We start from the raw sequence: 20,162 nt of genomic DNA on the forward strand, positions 1-20,162 counted from the left end.
TCATTTTTCATTCTCTGAATGCCTATAATATTTTTATATTTGTATAGGAGTGTAGCAGTCGTGACAAAAAGTGGAATAGGATGCACTTTCTAAAATGACAAGTGAAGAATCTCACCCTTTGGGGGGGTTGGGTGGTATCACACCCATTACAATGTGCAAGGACTCAGGTTCAAGGCCCTAGCCCCCACCTACAGAGGGACGGCTTCCTGTGTGGTGAAACAGAGCTGCAGGTGTCTCTCCCTCTTCCCTCTTGATTTCTCCATTTCTACCTAATAAATAATATTTTTAATAAAACAAAGGAACAAAGATGACTGGCACACACATCATAGTGCACAAGGATCCAAGTTCAAGTTCCTGGTCACCACCTGCAGGAGGAAAGCTTCACAAGTGGTGAAGCAGTACTACAGGTCTCGGCCTCGGCGCCTCCCTCTCCCTCTCTCTCTCTCTCTCTTTTTCCCTCTTTCCCTCTCCCTCCCTCTTTTCTCATTTTCTATCTAATAATAAGTAAAAATATTAAAAAAAAAAAAAAAAGACTATACTGTGGGGCTGGGTGGCGTTGTGCCCAGTTGAACACACTTACCACTGTGTGTAAGAACCCAGGTTCAAGCCTCCAGTCCCCACCTGCAAAACAGAAGGTTCACAAGTGATGAAGCCATGCGGCAGGTGCCCTCCCACACCCTCCCCCTCTTAGTTACTCTCTGTCCTATCAAATTTAAGAAAGTAAAGAAATGAAAAATATATCATGTATGTATATGATGATGATGGATAGAGGAAAGAATATTTGACACATAGAGATACTGTAGACATGCAGATAAATTGGGACCAGATTGAAATGAACCCTGAATGCTTTGAAACTGATTTTTTTTTTTTAATAAAAAGGAAACACTGACAGAAACCATAGGATAAGAGGGGCACAACTCTACATAATTCCCAACACCAGAACTCCGTGTCTCATCCCCTCCCCTGATAGCTCTTACAATTCTTTATCCCTCGGGGAGTATGGAGCCAGGGTCATTTATGGGTGCAGAAGGTGGAAGGTCTGGCTTTGAAACTGATTCTAAAAACATCTTCTAGGCAGTCAGGAGCTAGGGAAAGTTTTTAATTAGGAACCTAATAATAATAATAACAGCAATAATAATACTAAGGGTTTTAAGTAGAGGGAAATATTGCTAATCAAAACATAACTTTTTGCATTCACTTTGTAACAGCTTTATGTCATAACATGAAAACGCACTATCTCAAGATATTAATACTGGTTGTCTCCGTAGTAGAATTTAAGTTGATTTTTTCTTCCTATCCTACTTTGCTAAAAATTTCCACATGACTGTAAGATTATAGGGTAAGGACACTTTAAAAATAAGTCATTGTTGTCACCTCATTGTGAGACCTCTCTTAGCACTCACTTCCAGCTCTTTTGTTTACTAAACGAATAAATGTCCCTCCTGCGAGAAAGCAAGAATGCTAAAGAGGACAGGATCCTTACAGAGGCATCTGTTTCATCTTCAGTTTTGCCTCCTCTTTCAAATTACTTTAGGTCTGTTAAAGATTCACTCCAGCCAGTCCAGCCCCCAACAAGCTGTCCTGACGATCCCCAGCCAGCTCAAACCACTCAGTGTGAACACATCTGGAGGTGTGCAGACTATCCTGATGCCTGTGAATAAGGGTAAGGCCTTCAGCCAGGGGCCAGCCAGATGAGGTTGTTTCAGGTCTGTCTTGGAAAGACATAGTCTGTTGTTGATGATTTCTCCTCCCTTTAGTTACCGCAGTACTGCCTGGCACCTTGAACTCTTGGGCATCACGATAGGACTGGAAGTAAACCCTAGTGATCCACTAGCTCCCAGATGCCCATTTCTAAAATTAAAGTTGACGGAGGAGACTGTAAGCATTGATAAGGTTACAGGTGAATTGGATGTGTATTTTATTAGTTTAGTTATTGTAGACAAGTCCCCATTTCCAGTTACCCCAGTGCCAATAATAAGAAACCCCCATGTCAGACGACTCTTAAAGCAAGACCACGTACCCTGTCATTTTTTGTACTGTAAGTTATTTATGTTATGTCTAATATGGGACTGTCACCTGGAAGTGGGATCATTCTCATTCAGTGAATCTCTGTATATTTTCTACCCTCTCCTCCCTTTTGGTCTGTTAGTGGTTCAGTCATTTTCTGCCAACAAGTCCCCCGCTGTTCTGCCAGTGGCCACTCCGGCTCCAGTTGTGCCCAGCCCTGCATCAGCAGCAGTCCCAAAAGGTATGTGGTGTCTCACAGTATTGTTACCAAGAAGTTGTATTCAGGACATTGCAGTAACTCAAGTTCCATGAACAGTATCTATGAGTGAGTCCAGTCACTTTGAAAATAAGTGCTATTGGGAGTTGGGCGGTAGCGCAGTGGATTAAGTGCAGGTGGTGCAAAACGCAAGGACCGGCATAAGATTCCCGGTTTGAGCCCCGGCTCCCCACCTGAGCCCAGCGATAATCCTGGAGGCAATAAAAAGAAAAACATGGAGGGGAGTATCTAGTGTATCGTTTCTTCCCTCCAGTGACTTGTGATCAGGTTGAAGAGAGTTGCACTAGAGAGCAGGCAGTGATTGATAGATGCTGGGGGCGGGGTGGGGGTGGTCTGGGAAGTGAAAGATGAAATTCAGCCTAGCAAACCTGAAGTTTTGTTGTGTTTATTTGTTTGTTTTTCCTTCTGGAAGCATTTTCAAGTACAGACTGGTTAAGGGAACTGTAGCTTATTTGGTGGAAGTAGACCAACTCAAGGGAGTGTAGTTGTGGTAAAGGAACTTTAGGCAAGAGCACACTTAACCAGGCTCGTGGGGTGGGAGGTGCTTCCTGAATAGACCAGGATGGCACAGCGCAGCAGAGCGGCACATCTTGGCATCTGTGTCATCTTCATGAGGATAGCTACCTCAAAGGAGAGCCTGAAATTCTTCTTCCAGTCACAGTGCTTGACAGCTGCTTTATATGAATGACTGAGTGTCACGGTACTCCAGGATGGTATTACATCTATTTTGCACACAGGGAAACTGAAGTTTGAAGATACTAAGTATATGGAGTCTGTTTCCATGAATTCAGCCAGTCATGACCAGAAAACTGACCCTACATATAGTGTTTGTGTCTGTCCTGAACAAGTACATGCAGACTTCTTTTTTCCATTGCCACTATTCCATAAATAATATAACAACTATATATATTGTGCTAGGTACAAACAGTCTGTAGGTGATTTGAAATATATTCCAAAGGATGTGTCCCATTGGTTGCATGCAGATATATATATATGAGGAACGAGAGCATTTGCAGGTTTGGAGATTTTTCTAGGGCTCCTGGCACCAACTCCCCACAGATACAGACCCGAATGTGAATGGCAGAATACCAGACAATATGAGGATATTGACCAGAGCTATTTCATAAGCAAAATATGTGAGAAAACTGACCATAAAGGGAAAGATTGGCAAAATGAGTTGTACTGACATTGGGGGCCTCACTTGATTGAGGGCAAAATGGAGTGGAACTCAAACCACAGCTCCCTCAAAACCTTTGATTGTTACATTGACACGGAAGTCCTACCCAGAGTATACACATTGCCTACTGTGTTGCTTGCCTGCATCCAAAAATAGCAGGTCTGAGTTTGCTTTCTGCCTTGTGTATCAGATCACAAAGGTAGTGCTGAGTGTTGGTGTTCTTAACTGGATTGATGATGTCCAAATGGGTGTTAAAACTTTGAGTGTGTCTGTGTATATGTGACGGTCTGACAGTTATGTGGGTGACCCTTCAAGAAAAACTCAAAAATACATGTCTTGTCACTCTGCCTCATCGCGAGCCTGGGCTTGCCTCCCCCAAGACTCCGGCTCACGTGCCCTTCTTGTTTGTCGTCCCTGTGATGGTAGGAGCCATCTCACACCTCTGCCTATGTCCCTACAACAGCTGGAGTGCAGTTTCCTCCCTAAGTGTCAGTAGAATAACTTTTGTTTCTGACTGCTTGGGACTCTTCCTCATTGATCCTTAACTCCTCTCTCTCTCTCCGTGTTCTTCCCTTGTAGTAAAGACGGAACCAGAAACGCCTGTGCCAAGCTGCCTTTCTCAGGAGAGTCAGACGGCAGTGAAAACAGAAGAAAGTTCTGAGCTGGGAACCTATGTCATTAAGTAATTATTTCAGATTTTTCTAAAAGTCATGCATTTAGTGTTACTGTGATGGCTTTTTAGAAACCATCCCTTTGGCGTGTGAGTGTGTCTAGGGTTAGGCCCTTTGTTCAGTAGGCTGTGCTACCATTTGATACACAACTCAGGAGGCTTTGTTTTCACACAGTGATGAGACTTGAACTGGCACTTGACCTGTGGCTTCAGAAGTGTGAGATAAAATTTGCTTAGATCAAAAAAAGGAGAACCAGCAGATAGCTCATCTGATAAAACAAGACTTTACCATGTTCAAGAAGCCCTTTGCACCAGTGCACAGACTTGGGGGTGGCTCCAAGAGCATTGAAACAGTACTGCAATCTCCCCCTCTCCTTCTTTCTCTCTCCCTGAAATTAGAGGGGAAAAGAAAAGTCTGCCAGTAGCAATGGAATCTAGCAAGTGCAAGGCTCCAGCAAGCCAAAAAAAAAAAATGTGAGCAAGAAAATTTTCCTGGTCTCATTACAGAATGTGGACACGTTCTGTGTCTGAGTATCCTTACACTGGTCAGGTTTTACACAACTGCCTTCTAATAGACCACACCCACTCATTGCTTCCAGAGATATCTCCAGACACTTCCTAGTTTCTAGGTTAGGAATACCACTGACCATATATCTGGAAGAACCTTAAGATGCTAAGTACTGTAGAAGCTTGACACTTTGACTTGACGGGAAACAGCCTGAGCTAGTTACACTGACTGACTGAGGAGGCATTTTCTGGTAGAACTACTTGAGCCACGGTCACACTGCAGAAAGGTTCCATGCACATTTAACCATGTGAATTCGCAGATATGAGGTATAATCTGTTTGTTTGTTTGTTTGTTTTGCTAGGACAGAGACTGAGAGGGAAGGGGGAGAGACACCTGAGGCACTGGTTCACCGCTAATACAGCTTCCCCAGTGCATGTGGAGAGTGGGGTTTTGACCTGCTCCATTTCCAAACTGGACCAGTTCACCTCTCCTTAGGCAACCTGGTGGTCTCCCGCTCCTGGGAGGTCACCATATTGATGCCGGACTTGGTGCAGACACCCAGTCAGCATAGCGCACTGTACACTACAACCCAGAACTCCTGGGCTCAAGTAACCCTCCAGCCTCAGCCTCCAGAGTAGCTGGAACCACAGGCACGCACCACCATGCCCGGCTAGGGGAATGGGGTTTTGAACCTGGGTCCTTGTGCATGGTAACTTGTGCGCTCAACCAGGTATGCCACCACTCAGCCTGTTTATTTAGTCTGTTTATTTAGTCTTGACATTGTCATTTTGTTGATTTAATGTTTTGTAATGTGGGTACCTCGTGTGTGTCTGGGTCACTTTGTTGAGAGAAAGAGACCGAGAGACTACAGTGCCATAGCCTCTCCATGTCCTCACATCTCCCAGGTGGTGCTGGGACTCAGATCTGGGCTAAAGCACACGCCCGACCAGAGCAGCTGTCTCTAGCCCATATTATGTACTCCTTGTTTATAAAGAAGGCTATCTGTGCAAATAGATACATGGCAACATAGCTTATCAATTTATTGATGACTTAGAATGAAGATACACATAATATATACATACTTGTATACATACACATTTACATATTTTACTAGAAATTGTTGAATTATTAACAGCCTTAATTTCTTCTTTCCTCCTCCTCCTCAGGATAGACCATTTAGAGACCATCCAACAACTCTTAACTGCAGTGGTTAAGAAAATCCCATTGATCACTGCAAAAAGTAAGACAATCATACTAAATACATGGGTGTATTTTTTAAAAGCTGTGGATGTTGTGTTAATAGTGTTGATAGTGTCAGTAACTATCCTGTAAACCATTATTCCCCAATAAAACAATTAGAGTTAACTCAAGTTAGTTATTATGGTTGTCTTGGAAGTTTTATCTATAACAAAGCTATAGAATTCACATTTTGGTCAACTAGTTAGTCTCTTACAGCTCTAAGTATGAGTCATGGGAGGAACTTTATATGGATTGTGGTATGTAAATGAATCTGTTGAATTAAAATTCTTTTCTTAATGTTTATTAATAAGGGAAGAAAACGTGTTTACCTGTAATATGGTAGACAGTGCACGTCTGTTACATTTACTGTCTGGTTCAATCACAGTCTGGCTTGATAGATGAGGTTGTCTTCGTCTCACAGGTGAGAGGAAAAAGAACAGGGCAAAGCGAGGCCAAATAGCCTGCTCCAGGTCACTCCAGGTCACTGTGCACACTGAGGCAGGGTAGAGACCCAGTTCTCAAGCTGTTGCTTTTATCTGAAGCTACTGCTTGCTTTATAGAAATGCAGTTAGCAGGGGCCCAGGTGGTAGCACAGCAGGTTATGTGCACATGGCACAAGGACCTGCATAAGGATCCCGGTTCGAGCCCCTGGCTCCCCACCTGCAGGGGGGTCACTTCACAAGCAGTGAGGCAGGTCTGCAGGTGTCTGTCTTTCTCTCCCCTCTGTTTTCCCTGTTTTCTATTCTCGACTTCTCTCTGTCCTAGCCAACAACAACAACAGCACTGCCAACATTAACAGTAATAATAAGGGTAACAAAATTAGAAAAATGGCCTCCAGGAGGAGTGGATTCCTAGTGCAGGCACTGAGCCCCAGCGATGACCCTGGAGGCAAAAAGAAAAAAGAAGAAGAAGAAGAAGAAGAAGAAGAAAAGCAGTTAGCAGATTGTCAGGGGCCTCCAGCAGTGAGGTCTGCTTGACCACTGCCCATGTTCACAAGACTGAAATTTTTGTTTTCCAGCCTAGTTGTTCTGACAGAATCCTTCGCCTTTGCTGGGGTCAGGTTGGGGAGAGGGTAGAGCAGACAGCCTCCTGGATGAGCTCACGGTGAGCATTTAAAAGCAGATCATCATAGTCCTGGAAACAAGAAACTTACAGGCTGAAACATGATCATTTTGCCCCAACTTAACCGGGTGGTGCACCCAGTTACGCGCACATATTACCAAGCAAAGACCTTGGTTCAAGCCCCCGTTCTCCTCCTGCAGAGGGTCCTCTTCACAAGCGGTGAAGCAGGTCTGCAGATGTCTGTCTTTCTCTCCTTCAATCCTATCTAAGATTTATTATTATTTTTTGGTCTATTGAAGTTCATGGGGTCATTTGAGGGTCTTTCAGACCAAGTAGGTGACCCAGAAGGTCAAGCATTGGCACAGGACTTGCAAAGTAAGCTTTCAGTGATCAAAACAAAAACAAATCTGATTTTTGCTTTAAATGCAGACACAAATATAGAATCTATTTACCAGTGGGGAGGCAGCACAGAAACCCTCTTTCCCAGCATTCTCATGGAACAGAAGAGGTAACTAAAGCCTAGAGTGGCTGTTGCCCCGGGCCGCTTCCTGAATTCATGCAAAGCCTGGGTTAGACATCCTTGATTGACCTGGAGTGCCATGTCCACAGATTCTAGTGACTTCAGGGCATCAGGTCACCTTTCTCCACCAGAGACATTGATTTCCCAGGGAGGAGTATTGTTCCGAATACACGTGGATGGGGTGCTTTCTCTGTTAAGGAGGAAGCTTTTCTGTGTTGTGTTGCATCTGAAATTTCTCAGTTAGGATTTTCTATTTATTAATAAAGAGGTCTGTAATAGAGAAGTTTTGGGATATGCTTCCATCAAATAAGGTTGACTTTAAATCATAAACCGTAACATTTCACTCTGTTTCCTGGGTGTGTGTGATCTAGGTGAAGAAGCCAGCTGTTTTTCTGCGAAGTCTGTGGAGCAGTACTACAGTTGGAACATAGGGAAAAGGAGAGCTGCTGAGGTAATCCTGTCTGCCTGTCCAGCTTGCAGACAGACTACTGCCAGGGCGGGGAGTGGGGGGGGGCAGGGGGAACACGAATTCCTTCTTCCTCTATAACACTCATTTGGTTAAGTATTTTTTAAATTATCTTTATTGGACAGAGGTATCTAGAAATTGAGAGGAAAGGGGGCAATGGAGAGAGACAGAGACACACCTGCAGCCCTGCTTCACCACTCGCAAGGCTTTCCCCCTGTAGGTGGGGACCAGGGGCTTGAATCAGCCCTTGTGCACTCAACCAGGTGTACCATCACCCAGTCCTGGTTAAGTATTTGATGGTAGGATTTTTTTTTCCTCGTCGGTTAAAAGTCTCTGTCTTGGGAGTCGGGCATTAGCGCAGCAGGATAGGTACAGTTGGCGCAAAGCGCACGGGCCAGCGTAAGGATCCCAGTTCAAGCCCCCGGCTCCCCACCTACAGGGGAGTTGCTCCACAGGTGGTGAAGCAGGTCTGCAGGTGTCTGTCTTTCTCTCCCCCTCTCTGTCTTCCCCTCCCTTCTCCATTTCTCTCTGTCCTATCCAACAACGATGACAGTAATAACAATAATAACTACAACAAACAACAAGGGCAGCAAAAGGAAATAAAAATTTTTAAATTTTTTAAAGTCTTATCTTTCAGTGATCTGTAGCTAGCCTCTAAGAGGCGTTTCTTACTTTGCTTATGGATGGATTATAATATATTAAAATGTGTGCTATTTTAAAAGGAAAAGCCATTAAGGCAATCTAAAGTTTTTTTCATTTGTGGAATTGGTAAATATTTGGGCTAAATTAAGTCAAAACCATCCAACTCAGAAGAAAAGTAGGCTCAGTATTTACTGAGCACTTATAAAGGTGCAGCTGCTTTTCCAGGTAGAGCGAGTTTATAAGGGGCAACCCTGCACAACGCCACGGACTGACACAAAGGAAAGTCAGTGCGGTAGATTTGCGGAAGGTTGGGGAGGAAGAAGTTAGGGACTGTGGGTCAGGACTGGGTGAAAGACTTGATAGATCAAAGTTAGGAGCGTATTTATTTATTTATTTATTTAAATGAGAGACCAGAGCTCACTACTCGCCTCTAGCTTAGGGTGGTTCTGGGGACTGAACCTAGGACCTCAGCACCTCAGGCATGAACCATTATGCTCTCTCTCCAGCCCCGTGCATTATTTGGTATGTATTAGGTGGGAGTTCTCTCACCTCCTGGACCACCAGATTATTTCCCTGTTTTTTGAGGCCGGGGCTGGAGGGGGGGGGTTCCTAACAGTTTCTATTTGGTGACTGGGGAGCTAATATAATGGTATGCAAAAAGACTTTCATATAAGCTATGTTTGCACCATGATTTGCAGCTGGGTGATTTGTATGAATAAATTTGAGGGATTTGATTATAACTGAAAAACAACAACAAAAAAAAAAACACTTGTTTTTAAGTGGCAAAGAGCAATGACAATGCGCAAAGTCTTGCAAGAAATACTGGAGAAGAATTCACGCTTCCACCACCTGACTCCCCTTAAAACCAAGCATATTGCTCACTGGTGCCGCTGCCACGGCTACACCCCGCCAGACCCCGAAAGCCTGAGGAGCGAGGGCGACTCCATTGAGGATGTGCTGACCCAGATCGACAGCGAGCCGGGTGAGCCTGCAGGCCCACTGCACCCCATCTGTGGCTGAGGGAGATGCTTGCATGGCGCTCGTTTGGTCCTTCAGCCTCAGGGTCCTAAGCCAGGCAATTTCCAGTGCTCTGTTTTCCTGAGGTCACGGGACCAGAGCACTTGGGACAGTTGCCCTGCAGAGAAAGAGCCTTTACCATGAACCATTTGTACTGTGTCCCCCTCAGCCTTCCCCTAAGAACTTGTGCCCAAGCATTTCAATTGCTGTGCCCTGGCCAGGAATGGTCACTCAGGAGTCCCCTTCAGTATCATGTCCTCGGCGACTCTCCTTCCCTCCAGAAAGAAGTGGCCTCCCCTTCCTTTGAGACCGTTTAAGCCCTTAGCCCCTCATCTTCTGGAAGGTGGTGGTGGCATCTTGTCTGTTACTTTATTTCCAAACCCAGTACTAAAGGCACAAATGTAAATGCCACAGATAAAATCAACTGTTAGATTATAAAAAGCGTACAGTAATGTGAAGTGTGAGGACAGGGACAGGAATAAAATACAGATGGATAGAATGTTACATTTTATTTCTTTGTTTGAAACCAAAGCACTGCTCAGCTCTGGCTCTTGTGGTGCCAGGGATTGAACGTGGGGCCTTCTCATGTGCAAGTCCTCTACACTGCTGCCCCATACGTTGAATTTTACCTAAATAAGATGGGATGTTTTCTGCTGCCCCCACCCTTTCTGAAGAAACCTGAACCACAGAGAGCGGGGCATCCCTGAAGACTCAGCACAAGTCTCATTTTCACCGCCATGCTTCCTAAGGGCGCTAGTACTCTCTCTTCTGTCTTCTCACCAGAGCGCTTTAATGCTTGAGTCTTCAGGGTCTGGCTGATTCAATGTGTGTGTGCCAGCAGCTCCCGCAGAAGCCAGGCTCTGGGTGCTCAGCCTACAGTGTGCCCTTCCACTTGTCTCGTACCAGGTCTGGATGGACTTCGCTGATGTAGAAAGTCAGAGTGAACACTTAGCTTCCCCAAGCCCCTGCTGACTTTAAGGATGTAACATTCTTGTTAGGCTTGTATGACTACACTGCATGTTGAAATGTGCATAAAGAACAATAGCTGTCTCGTGAGACTGAGAGATTTATAGGTAGTTTTTATTTGCTATGCACGGCTAAACTTTCAGACTTAAAGTATGCATAGAAGTCTGAATGGGGGGGATAGCATAATGGTTATGCAACAAGATTTTTATGCCTGAGGCTTCAGAGTCTCAGGTTCAATCCCTGGCATCTGGCTTATGGTGATTAAAATTTTTTGAAAAGAAAGGAAAAAAAATTCAACATAGTCAGTATTGGAGCCAGAGTGACGGGAGTACTTGGTGGCCTAAGTCAGAATTGTGCACTGTTGGCTGAATCTTAGATTCAAGTTGTACCACTCTGACCACAAAGCACTTCTGCCTGTCTGTTGCATGAGTTCCAAGTTCTCATAGTAATCGCTCCACACTGTTGTAGAACCAGAATAGTTGGCTCCCTTGACACTTCCCCCTTCTCTGGGCCTGGGCCTGCTAGTCTTACGGAGAGAGGACAGTCCTGTTCCCTTGTCTGCACAGCTGATGAATAACTAACTGCCTCCCTCTCACTCAGAGTGTCCGTCCTCCTTCTCCTCTGCTGACAACCTCTGCCAGAAGCTGGAGGACCTGCAGCAGTTTCAGAAAAGGGAGCCAGAGACCGAGGAGGAGGTGGATATTCTCAGCTTCTCAGAGCCGCTGAAGATAAACATCAAAAAAGAACAGGAGGAGAAACAGGAAGAGACAAAGTTCTACCTGCCACCCACACCAGGCTCTGAGTTCATTGGAGACGTCACACAGAAGGTAGGGCATGTTGCTAGCTCATTGGCCCAGACGCGCGGCCTGACAAGCACACCAGATATTCCTGTTGGGTTCATCTGGGATGTACTTATTTTTCCATATTTACTTATTTGTCTGGGGGGTTTCACCAGTTCAGGCCAGCATGTTCAGAGAGATAGAAATAGACACACTGCAGATTGAACCTTCTTTCAGGGTAGTGGAGGTCAGACTCAGACCTGGGTCATGCACACGACAAAGCAGACACACTACTTATACACACACCTATGATTCTTCTGCCTGGAAAACTCTGTGTCTGTTCTCTGGGTACCCCGTCTCCCACGTTAGGGCCCTTGGACAAGAACAATGATTCCATGTGAAAAGGTGGCCTTTGTTTAAAAATCATTTGTTCAGGGGCCAGGCCGTGGCACACCCGATTAAACGCACATAGTACAAGGGCAAGGACCCGGCTTCGAGCCCCAGCTCCCCACCTGCAGGTGGAGTACTCATAAGCGGTGAAGCAGGTCCAGAAGTGTCTGCCTTTCTCTCTCCCTCTCTCCCTCCCCCTCCTCTCTCAGTTTCTCTCTGTCCTATCCAATTAAATGGAAAAATGACCACCAAGAGCCACCACTGAGCCCCAGCAGTAACCCTGGAGGCAAAAAAAAAAAAACATTGTTCATTAAATGTTCAATTCCATTTTCTACACACTATGGTATGTATTCCATTTTTATACTATCAGATATGCTTTTTAATATTTAACTTCATAAAAATTACGTATTTTCTGAAAATTATTAGCTTCTGCAAACTAACCTAAAACAGTCTTCTCCATCACAGCTCATTTAAAAAGCTTTGCTTGATGGCAGTTCATCTAAAGATCTAGATATAGTTTATATAGTTCTGTTTTACAGAATACCATCTTCCTGCTATCCAATACAGAACAGTTTTGTCATAACATGCTTTTGGTATGATACAGAACAAGTTCCATACTTCCCAACAGTCACTCGAATATATTAAAAATGTAAGCGCCATCACATATGCAGGCTCAAACCTTTTTTTTTTAAAAAACAGATTTTTTTATCTTTATTTGTTGTCTTGAGACCATCAGAAATCGAGAGGGAAGGGGGTGATAGGGAGAGAGACACCTGCAGCTCTGCTTCACCACTTGTGAGACTTTCCCCCTGCAGGTGGGGACCAACCTGGGTCCTTGCACACTGTAACATGTGCACTCAACCAGGTGCGCCACCACCTGACCCCAGGCTCATATCTTTGTTGTTTTACAATTCTATATGTCTCTTACAGTATAATACCTTAATATTTGAAGGACTTCCAAGTGGTTCATGTACAATGAACATTTTTTTTTTTTTTTTGGAAACTGAACCATGAATCATGATTATTCTAAGCAGAATGATACAGATATTGGGAGTGTCTAACGTGCTCCATTTGAAAGTGAGTAGCTCAAAACTCTTCCCTTTAGGGCCTGTCTCCTTTTACTCACTTGTCACAGAAGAAATCCCTTTTTCTTCAGGAGGCTTGTCATAATGTTTCAGATTATGCTTCAGAGAGAGCTTTCCCTGACATTTCCATAACTCCCCAGTGCCCTCTCTGCCGGGGGTGTGGCCTCGCAGGTGCCTGTGTGGGATCCAGAGTGAAAGGCAGTGTTTTCACTCACAGAAGGAAGTGGGAAGTAGGGCAAGACTTGTCTTCCTCGCCCTTTGCAAATGGGGTCTTAGAGTCTGAGCTCACAGCAAAGCCTGCCCTGGTCCTCCCATGAAGGAGATGCAGGAGCAAAAGCAGGATTACAGAAGGCTTACTCTCAGATTCCTAGAAAGACTGGGTAGCATACACTTTCATACACATAATCTTTGGTCATTCTCTGTGGTTTTTGTCAGGCAGACTTGTTCGAACTAAGCATCAGGTTTGTTGATTTAGAGAGAAGTCGATGATTTTGACATAGGAACAAATGTCTTTCTTCTGCTTTTCCAGATTGGGATCACCCTGCAGCCTGTGGCCCTTCACAAGAGTGTGTATGCGTCGGTGGTGGAGGACATGCTCTTAAAGGTGGGTGCCTGCTGGCAGCAGGGGCTGTCTGTGAGCTCTCAGCACCACAGCACAGAGGAGCCAGCTTGTCAAGAGAGGCTGCGTTCCCACAGCTGCTTGAGTCAGGGGCAAGGACAGAAAGGGACAGGTTTTAAGATCATCCTCCTCCTCCTCCTCCTCCTCCTCCTCCTCCCCCTCCCCCTCCCCCTCCCCCTCCTCCTCCCCCCCTCCTCCTCCCCTCCTCCCCCCTCCTCCCTCCTCCTCCTCCTCCTCCTCCTCCTTTCTTCTTCCTTCCTCTTCCTCCTCCTCCTTTCTTCTTCCTTCTTCTTCCTCTTCCTCCTCCTCCTCCCTTCTTTCTTCTTCTTCCTCTTCCTCCTCCTCCTCCTCCTCCTTTCTTCTTCCTTCTTCTTCCTCTTCCTCTTCTTCTTCTTCTCCTTTTTCAATATTTATTTTATTTTTTTACCAGAGCACTGTTCAGTGTGGAGGCTTGAACCTGGGACTCCAGAGCCTCAGGCATGAGAGTCTGTGTGCATACCTTCTACCCTAAGATCTCTCTTCTTATTCAGGCTTAAAGGTGTTTTGTTGTTGTTTGGGGTTTCTTTTTCCTTTCTTTCTTTCTTTCTTTCTTTCTTTCTTTCTTTCTTTCTTTCTTTCTTTTTTCCCCTCTAATTTTGAAATGAACTAGATCATGTTTTCTCTGAAGGTTAAGGCTTATGCAGTAAGAATGTCTGTGCTGATGTCATTGGTGGTGTGTTCAGTAGTCTAGGAGGAGAGTGAGTGCTTCTTTACTAGGAGGGAACAAAAGAACTGCCGCTCTCTCCACATGTTGAAAGCAACAGAGAGAAGGCCACAGCGGCCTCCTCCCTGGGCAGGCAGTGACGGGCAGCTTTCCTGCCCAGCCCGATCCTAAGGTACTTCAGAAGTAATACTCATCTGCTTTCCTTAAGAACATTGTCTAAGGGAGTCGGGCGGTAGCACAGCGGGTTAAGTGCCTGTGGCGCAAAGCGCAAGGACCAGCGTAAGGGTCCCGGTTCGAGCCTCCGGCTCCCCACCTGCAGGGGAGTCGCTTCATAGGCGGTGAAGCAGGTCTGCAGGTGTCTTTCTCTCCCCCTCTCTGTCTTCCCCTCCTCTCTCCATTTCTCTCTGTCCTATCCAACAACAATGACATCCATAATAACTACAATAAAAAACAAGAACAACAAAAGGGAATAAATATTTAAAAAAAAGAACATTATCTAATTAATGAAAATCACCTTGACCACCAATTATGACCTCTGTGATTATAGCCTGTTGGTCATGACCACCCCCTATTTGGAGTCTTAAACACTGAATTGTTTCAAGTTTGGGGTAAGGGTTGGGATCATCCCTTCTTGCCTGCAGGCAGCTGGTTGTTTTCTGAGAGTCACAGCCTCTTCTGTTACAGGCCACGGAGCAGCTGGTGAGTGACATCCTCAGACAGGCGTTGGCAGTTGGATACCAGGCAGCTTCTCACAACAGGTACCTGGGCTCTATGGTGATACCATGTGTTTCCTGACTCAGATCAACCCAGTAGGACATGGAAGTGTCAATGCTTGGGTCATTCTCAGACCAGACAGAAAAAAAAAAAGGGTTTGGGACCAGGTGGTAGCGCAGCAGGTTAAGCAAACACGGTGCAAAGTGCAAGGACCGGCGTAAGGATCCCGTTTCGAGCCCCCAGCTCCCCCCCTGCAGGGGAGTTACTTCACAGGCAGTGAAGCGGATCTGCAGGTGTCTGTTTTTCTCTCCCCCTCTCTGTCTTCCCCTTCTCTCTCCATTCTCTCTGTCCTGTCCAAAAAAAATGACATCAATAACAACGATAATAACCACAACAATGGTAAAACAAGCAGGGTAACAAAAGGGAAAAAATGGCCTCCAGGAGCAGTGGATTCGTGCACTGAGCCCCGGCAATAACCCTGGAAGCAAAAAAAAAATAAAAATTGAATTGGGGCCAGGCAGTTGCTTGCCTGGTTGAGCACGCAGTTGAGCGCAAGGACCCAGCCTGAAGCCCTGGTCTCCCCCCCTCCCCCCCTCCTCTCAGTTTCTCTCTGCCCTATCAAAATGTAAGAAAATAAACAAAACAAAACAAAAAAGCTTGAATTAGTAGATGCATGAGAGAGTGACCCTAATAACATTCTTTGTTTCTTGGACCAGGATTCCCAAAGAAATTACCGTCAGTAATATTCACCAGGCCATTTGCAACATTCCTTTTCTGGATTTCCTCACAAACAAACACATGGGGATACTGAACGAAGATCAGTGAGCAGAAGGAAGATACCCCTGGGAAAGCAGGATCCAAAGTTGTGAACTGTGATGGCTCTTCTGTTTGGGGAAGGAGGCTGCTTCCTGTGGACCTCAGGCTATCACAGCTACCAGACCACTGCCTCCACCTAATTTAGTGTAACGTGTTCAGTCCCAGATCACATCTCTGTAGGACAGAAGTTCATATCCTGATTATAGAGGGAAGCTGTGAGTAGATGTTCTATCAGCCTTAATCTGCTCTCCCTCTGTCAGACCCCATGAGAGAGTCTCAGAGCTGGGCCAGCCGAGGCTTGAGGACCAGGTCCTGTTCTCAGGCTGTCCTCAGGAGGTGCAACCTTGGACCCAAGACCCCAAAGGCAGAGACTGACGGCTGGAGAATTGCCCCATTACACCCAGAGGGGGGCGGGACTTCAGCTCTCAGCTGGCAGCCGCAGTAGGAGGAGCCCCAAACAGCTGGAGCGGCAGCTGCAGGAAGTGGTGCTGCCTGCGGAAACCAGGAAGGCCCAGGAGGCTGCGGATGGAGCAGAGGAGCATTAGCACGTTTTCAGCACTGTCAAAGGGTAGGCAGGTGGGTCAGGAAAGAATGAATTCTTAATATTAGTAATAGATGGCTTTCACAAACCCTGGGAAGGGCCCGACCATCCCGCTGTGTGTGCTGAACCTCTCTGCGGGCCCTGCAGAGCCACCCCCGCCACAGGCTCCACTGTGATTGGGGGGACTGCCCTGTTCTTCTGTCAAGATTTTTCCAAGAAGAAAAGTGTTTCAAAGAATCACTTAGGAGTGCCTTAAAGATAGGAATAGCCACCGAAGCCAAGAGACAGGTCAGTGCTTAAAAGCGGTATCAATAGATTGTGTCTAGAAGCAGCTTCTCAGTGGGGAGGCTGGCAGCCTGGTGTTCAATACCACTAAAGAGTCAGCCCAGCGTCATCAGTGTGGCGGGTAAGGCATTGGACTCAAGCACGGGGTTCTAGGTTCAATCCCTGACATGGAATGAGCCCTTCTCACTCTTGAATGAATTTTTTTTTTTTTGAATGAATTTTTTAAAAAACCAAACTACATATGTAGTTTTTGTTTGTTTAAAAAAGAGAGACTCTTATTCCAATCTTCCTGACATAATTTCTGTGGAAGTAAAGAATGTATTCTGTTAGGAATCTGCTCAAAGAAAATTTGGAAGCAGTGAGTCAGAGAGACTTACCAAGCAGCATACTCCATGTTTCCTTTTACCCTTTAGGACTGTGAGTGGAGTGGCTGCCAAACCTGCCTGTCCTCAGCATCTGAGGGCTGCAGGTGTGGGGAGTCTGTTGACGGCCTGGGGCAGGCCCTGGCTTAGCAATACGATTGCTGAGGGAGGCCATTCTGTGAGGGCACTGCTCCAGGCTGCAGCTCCAGGCGGGTGTAGGGTCACTCAGCAGTCAGCGTGGCAGCGTGATTGAGAGCCACAGGATGGAAGATTGGATCCAAATGAGAGCAGATACGTTTATTCCAGGTATGGAAGCTTAACATTGTCTTTTTGCAAAAGAAATGTTAATGATTTAACAGTTGCCATATGTGGTGACCTGTCAGGAATATTTGTATCATAATGTGTAACATAACTGTAACACAAATATCTACAATAAATGTTTAGTATTTGTGATGGGCTCTCCTGAGTTTGGAACTTTGGTTTTAGGTCCAGAAGATGGGGGCACAGTTGTTTGGTTCGCCCAGAGCTGGAGAGAGCTCAGCGGGCAGGGCACCGCATGGGAGATGCCGCCTGTGCTGAGTTAGGGGTTAGGGTTAGTCCTGGTGCTAGGCCATCTCCCACCCCCAGCATCTACCTTTGTCTTTCGGGAAAAGTGGGGTGATCGTGTATGTGTGAGGTCCTGGCACCACTGGAAAAAAAATTAAATTCTTCCAGGGGTTGATAGTTCACCTGATAGGGTGCATGCCTTCGCATGCACAAAGCCCTGGGTTCAAGCCCCTGCACTACATGAGAAAAACCCCAACACCCAGAAACTGCTGGTGGTGGAACAGTGCTGTGATGTCTCTCGGCCTCTATTTGAAATAATAAAAATTCTCTTGGGGGGGGAACTCGGGCAGTAGCACAGTGGATTAGCGCAGGTGGCGCAAAGCACAAGGACCAGCATGAGGACCCCTGTTCAAGCCCCCAGCTTCCCACCTGCAGGGGAGTTGCTTCACAGGTGGTGAAGCAGGTCTGCAGGTGTCTATCTTTCTCTCCCCCTCTCTCCATTTCTCTCTGTCCTCTCTAACAATGACATCAATAACTACAAGAACAATTTAAAAAAAGGGCAACAAAAGGGAAAATATTTTTTAAAAATTCTCTTGAAGTGAAAGAAGTGACCATAGAATTTGAGTAGAATTTTTAAATCCATTGTTTCAGACTACAAAAGGTGTTTAGTGGGAGTCAGGCGGTAGCCGGTAGCGCAGCGGGCTAAGCGCAGGTGGCGTGAGGATCCTGGTTCAAGCCCTCAGCTCCCCACCTGCAGGGGAGTCGCTTCACAGGCAGTAAAGCAGGTCTGCAGGTGTCTGTCTTTCTCTCCTCCTATCTTTTCCTCTTCTCTCCCTTTCTCTCTGTCCTGTGCAACGACTATAATAACTACAACAATAAAGCAACAAAGGCAACAAAAGAGATTTTTTAAAAAAATGTTTAGTGCCCTTGTAGCCTGTGTGAATAGCCTTTGAGTCAGCCCCAGCAGCACTCTGCTCCCTGCCAAGGGAAAAATTAGCCTCCATGAGCAGTGGATTCATAGTGCAGGCAGAGTCCCATCGATAACCCTGGAGGCAAAAAAAAAAAAAAAAAGTAAAACAAATTTTTTTTGGAAGGCAAATGTTGACTGAACATGATGATTTCTGAGAGCTTGAAGCAGAGCAAATATAAAGTTGAGAAGTGCTTCCTCATAGTACCAGCAGAGGGAAACAGAAGGCACACCAGCTTGTCTGGAGAGTCGGGGCTGGGCTGGGCTGGGCTGTGCCGAGGGCAGGTGAGATTTTTGTCCTGTGACTTAGTCCACCTGTGCTCAGACCACCTGCTTCCAGAAATAATTCAGAAGTGACCACCTTTTACATGAACCCACAATGAGAGCTAAACAGAAAGGACTTTGACAGCTTTGGTTCATTAAAGACAAAGATCGCCTCAGGGCAGACCCACAGCTGCCTGAGCTGAGGGGTTGGGGAAACAGCTGGTGTAGCTGAGCCTCAGGCAGCATCTGGACAGAGGCCAGACAGCAGGAAGTCACTGGGGGAGGCAGTGCCTCAGCTCAGGGAGTTCTGGCCAGAGCCCCAGCCAGCCCGCCTGCCCATGGGTCTGGGTATCCTCAGAGCTGCTCTCCTGTGCCCCAGTGAGGCAGCTGCTGACAATGTCAACTTGGTTGTGGAATAATTAGCATTGTACTTCTTGATATATATATATATATATATATATATATATATATATATATATATAATTTATTCCCTTTTGTTGCCCTTGTTTTATCATCGTAGTTACTGATGTCGTTGTTGGATAGGACAGAGAGAAATGGAAAGAGGAGGGGAAGATGGGGGGGGAGAGAAAGACACCTGCAGACCTGCTTCATGGCCTGTGAAGCGACGACCCTGCAGGTGGGGAGCCGAGGGCTCAAATCGTGGTCCTTGCGCTTTGCACCACGTGCGTTTAACCTGCTGCGCTACAGCCCGACTCCCAGCATTGTACTTTCTTTGGCCTGACATTAGCTAACAGATTAAACTGCCCCTTTTAAAAATATATTTATTCCCTTTTGTTGCCCTTGTTTTTACTGTAGTTGTTATTTATATTGTTTGATAGGACAGAGAGAAATGGAGAGAGGAAGGGAAGATAAAAGGGGAGAGAAAGACAGACACCTGCAGACCTGCTTCACCACTTGTGAAGCAACTTCCCTGCAGGTGGGGAGCTGGAGGCTCAAACCAGAATCCTCACGCCGGTCCTTGCACTTTGCGCCACGTGCACTTAGCCCGCTGCGCTGCCGCCTGACTCCCTTGCTTTTTTTAAAGGAACTTTTCTCTTTTTACAGAATTGCTATATATATGTATATGTATTTCTCTTTACAAAAGTGTTCATTAAAGAGAAATTTTAGCAGATGTACTAAGGTATAAGAGCAATCACCTGGAGTGATCCAGGAGGTGGCACAGTGGATAAAGCATTGGATTCTCAACCATGAGGTCCTGAGTTCGATCCCCGGCAGCACATGTACCAGAGTGATGTCTGGTTCTTTCCTATCTCTCAAATTCTTAAAAAAAAAAAAAAAAAAAAAAAAAATCACCTGCAGAGTCGGGCGGTAGTGCAGTGAGTTAAGCGCAAGTGGTGCAAAATGCAAGGATCAGCGAAAGGATCCCAGTTCGAGCCCCCGGCTCCTCACCTGCAAAGTCGCTTCACAAGCGGTGAAGCTGGTCTGGTCTGTGGGTGTCTTTCTCTCTGCCCCCCCCCCCCCGTCTTCTTCTCTCTCCATTGCTCTGTCGTATCCAATAACAAGGACATCAATAACAACA

The 20,162-nt window shown here is 45.9% G+C and overlaps 1 protein-coding gene across 2 annotated transcripts in view; it reads left to right on the plus strand.

The window, feature by feature from the left end:
* The window catches only part of YEATS2 (YEATS domain containing 2), a 98,182-nt gene extending 81,494 nt beyond the window's left edge, over positions 1–16,688 (plus strand). For both annotated transcript variants that reach the window (XM_060172048.1, XM_060172049.1), the window contains 10 exons: positions 1,535–1,663; positions 2,150–2,248; positions 4,041–4,143; positions 5,806–5,879; positions 7,832–7,911; positions 9,349–9,550; positions 11,152–11,378; positions 13,335–13,409; positions 14,812–14,885; positions 15,558–16,688. In XM_060172048.1, the coding sequence (XP_060028031.1) occupies positions 1,535–1,663; positions 2,150–2,248; positions 4,041–4,143; positions 5,806–5,879; positions 7,832–7,911; positions 9,349–9,550; positions 11,152–11,378; positions 13,335–13,409; positions 14,812–14,885; positions 15,558–15,666 (1,172 nt within the window). In that variant the 3' untranslated portion in view covers positions 15,667–16,688. The remainder of the gene's footprint in view (positions 1–1,534; positions 1,664–2,149; positions 2,249–4,040; positions 4,144–5,805; positions 5,880–7,831; positions 7,912–9,348; positions 9,551–11,151; positions 11,379–13,334; positions 13,410–14,811; positions 14,886–15,557) is intronic.
* Positions 16,689–20,162: the final 3,474 nt, after the last annotated feature.

Source organism: Erinaceus europaeus, chromosome 14, assembly GCF_950295315.1.
Source record: "Erinaceus europaeus chromosome 14, mEriEur2.1, whole genome shotgun sequence".
NCBI classification, from domain to species: Eukaryota; Metazoa; Chordata; class Mammalia; order Eulipotyphla; family Erinaceidae; genus Erinaceus; species Erinaceus europaeus.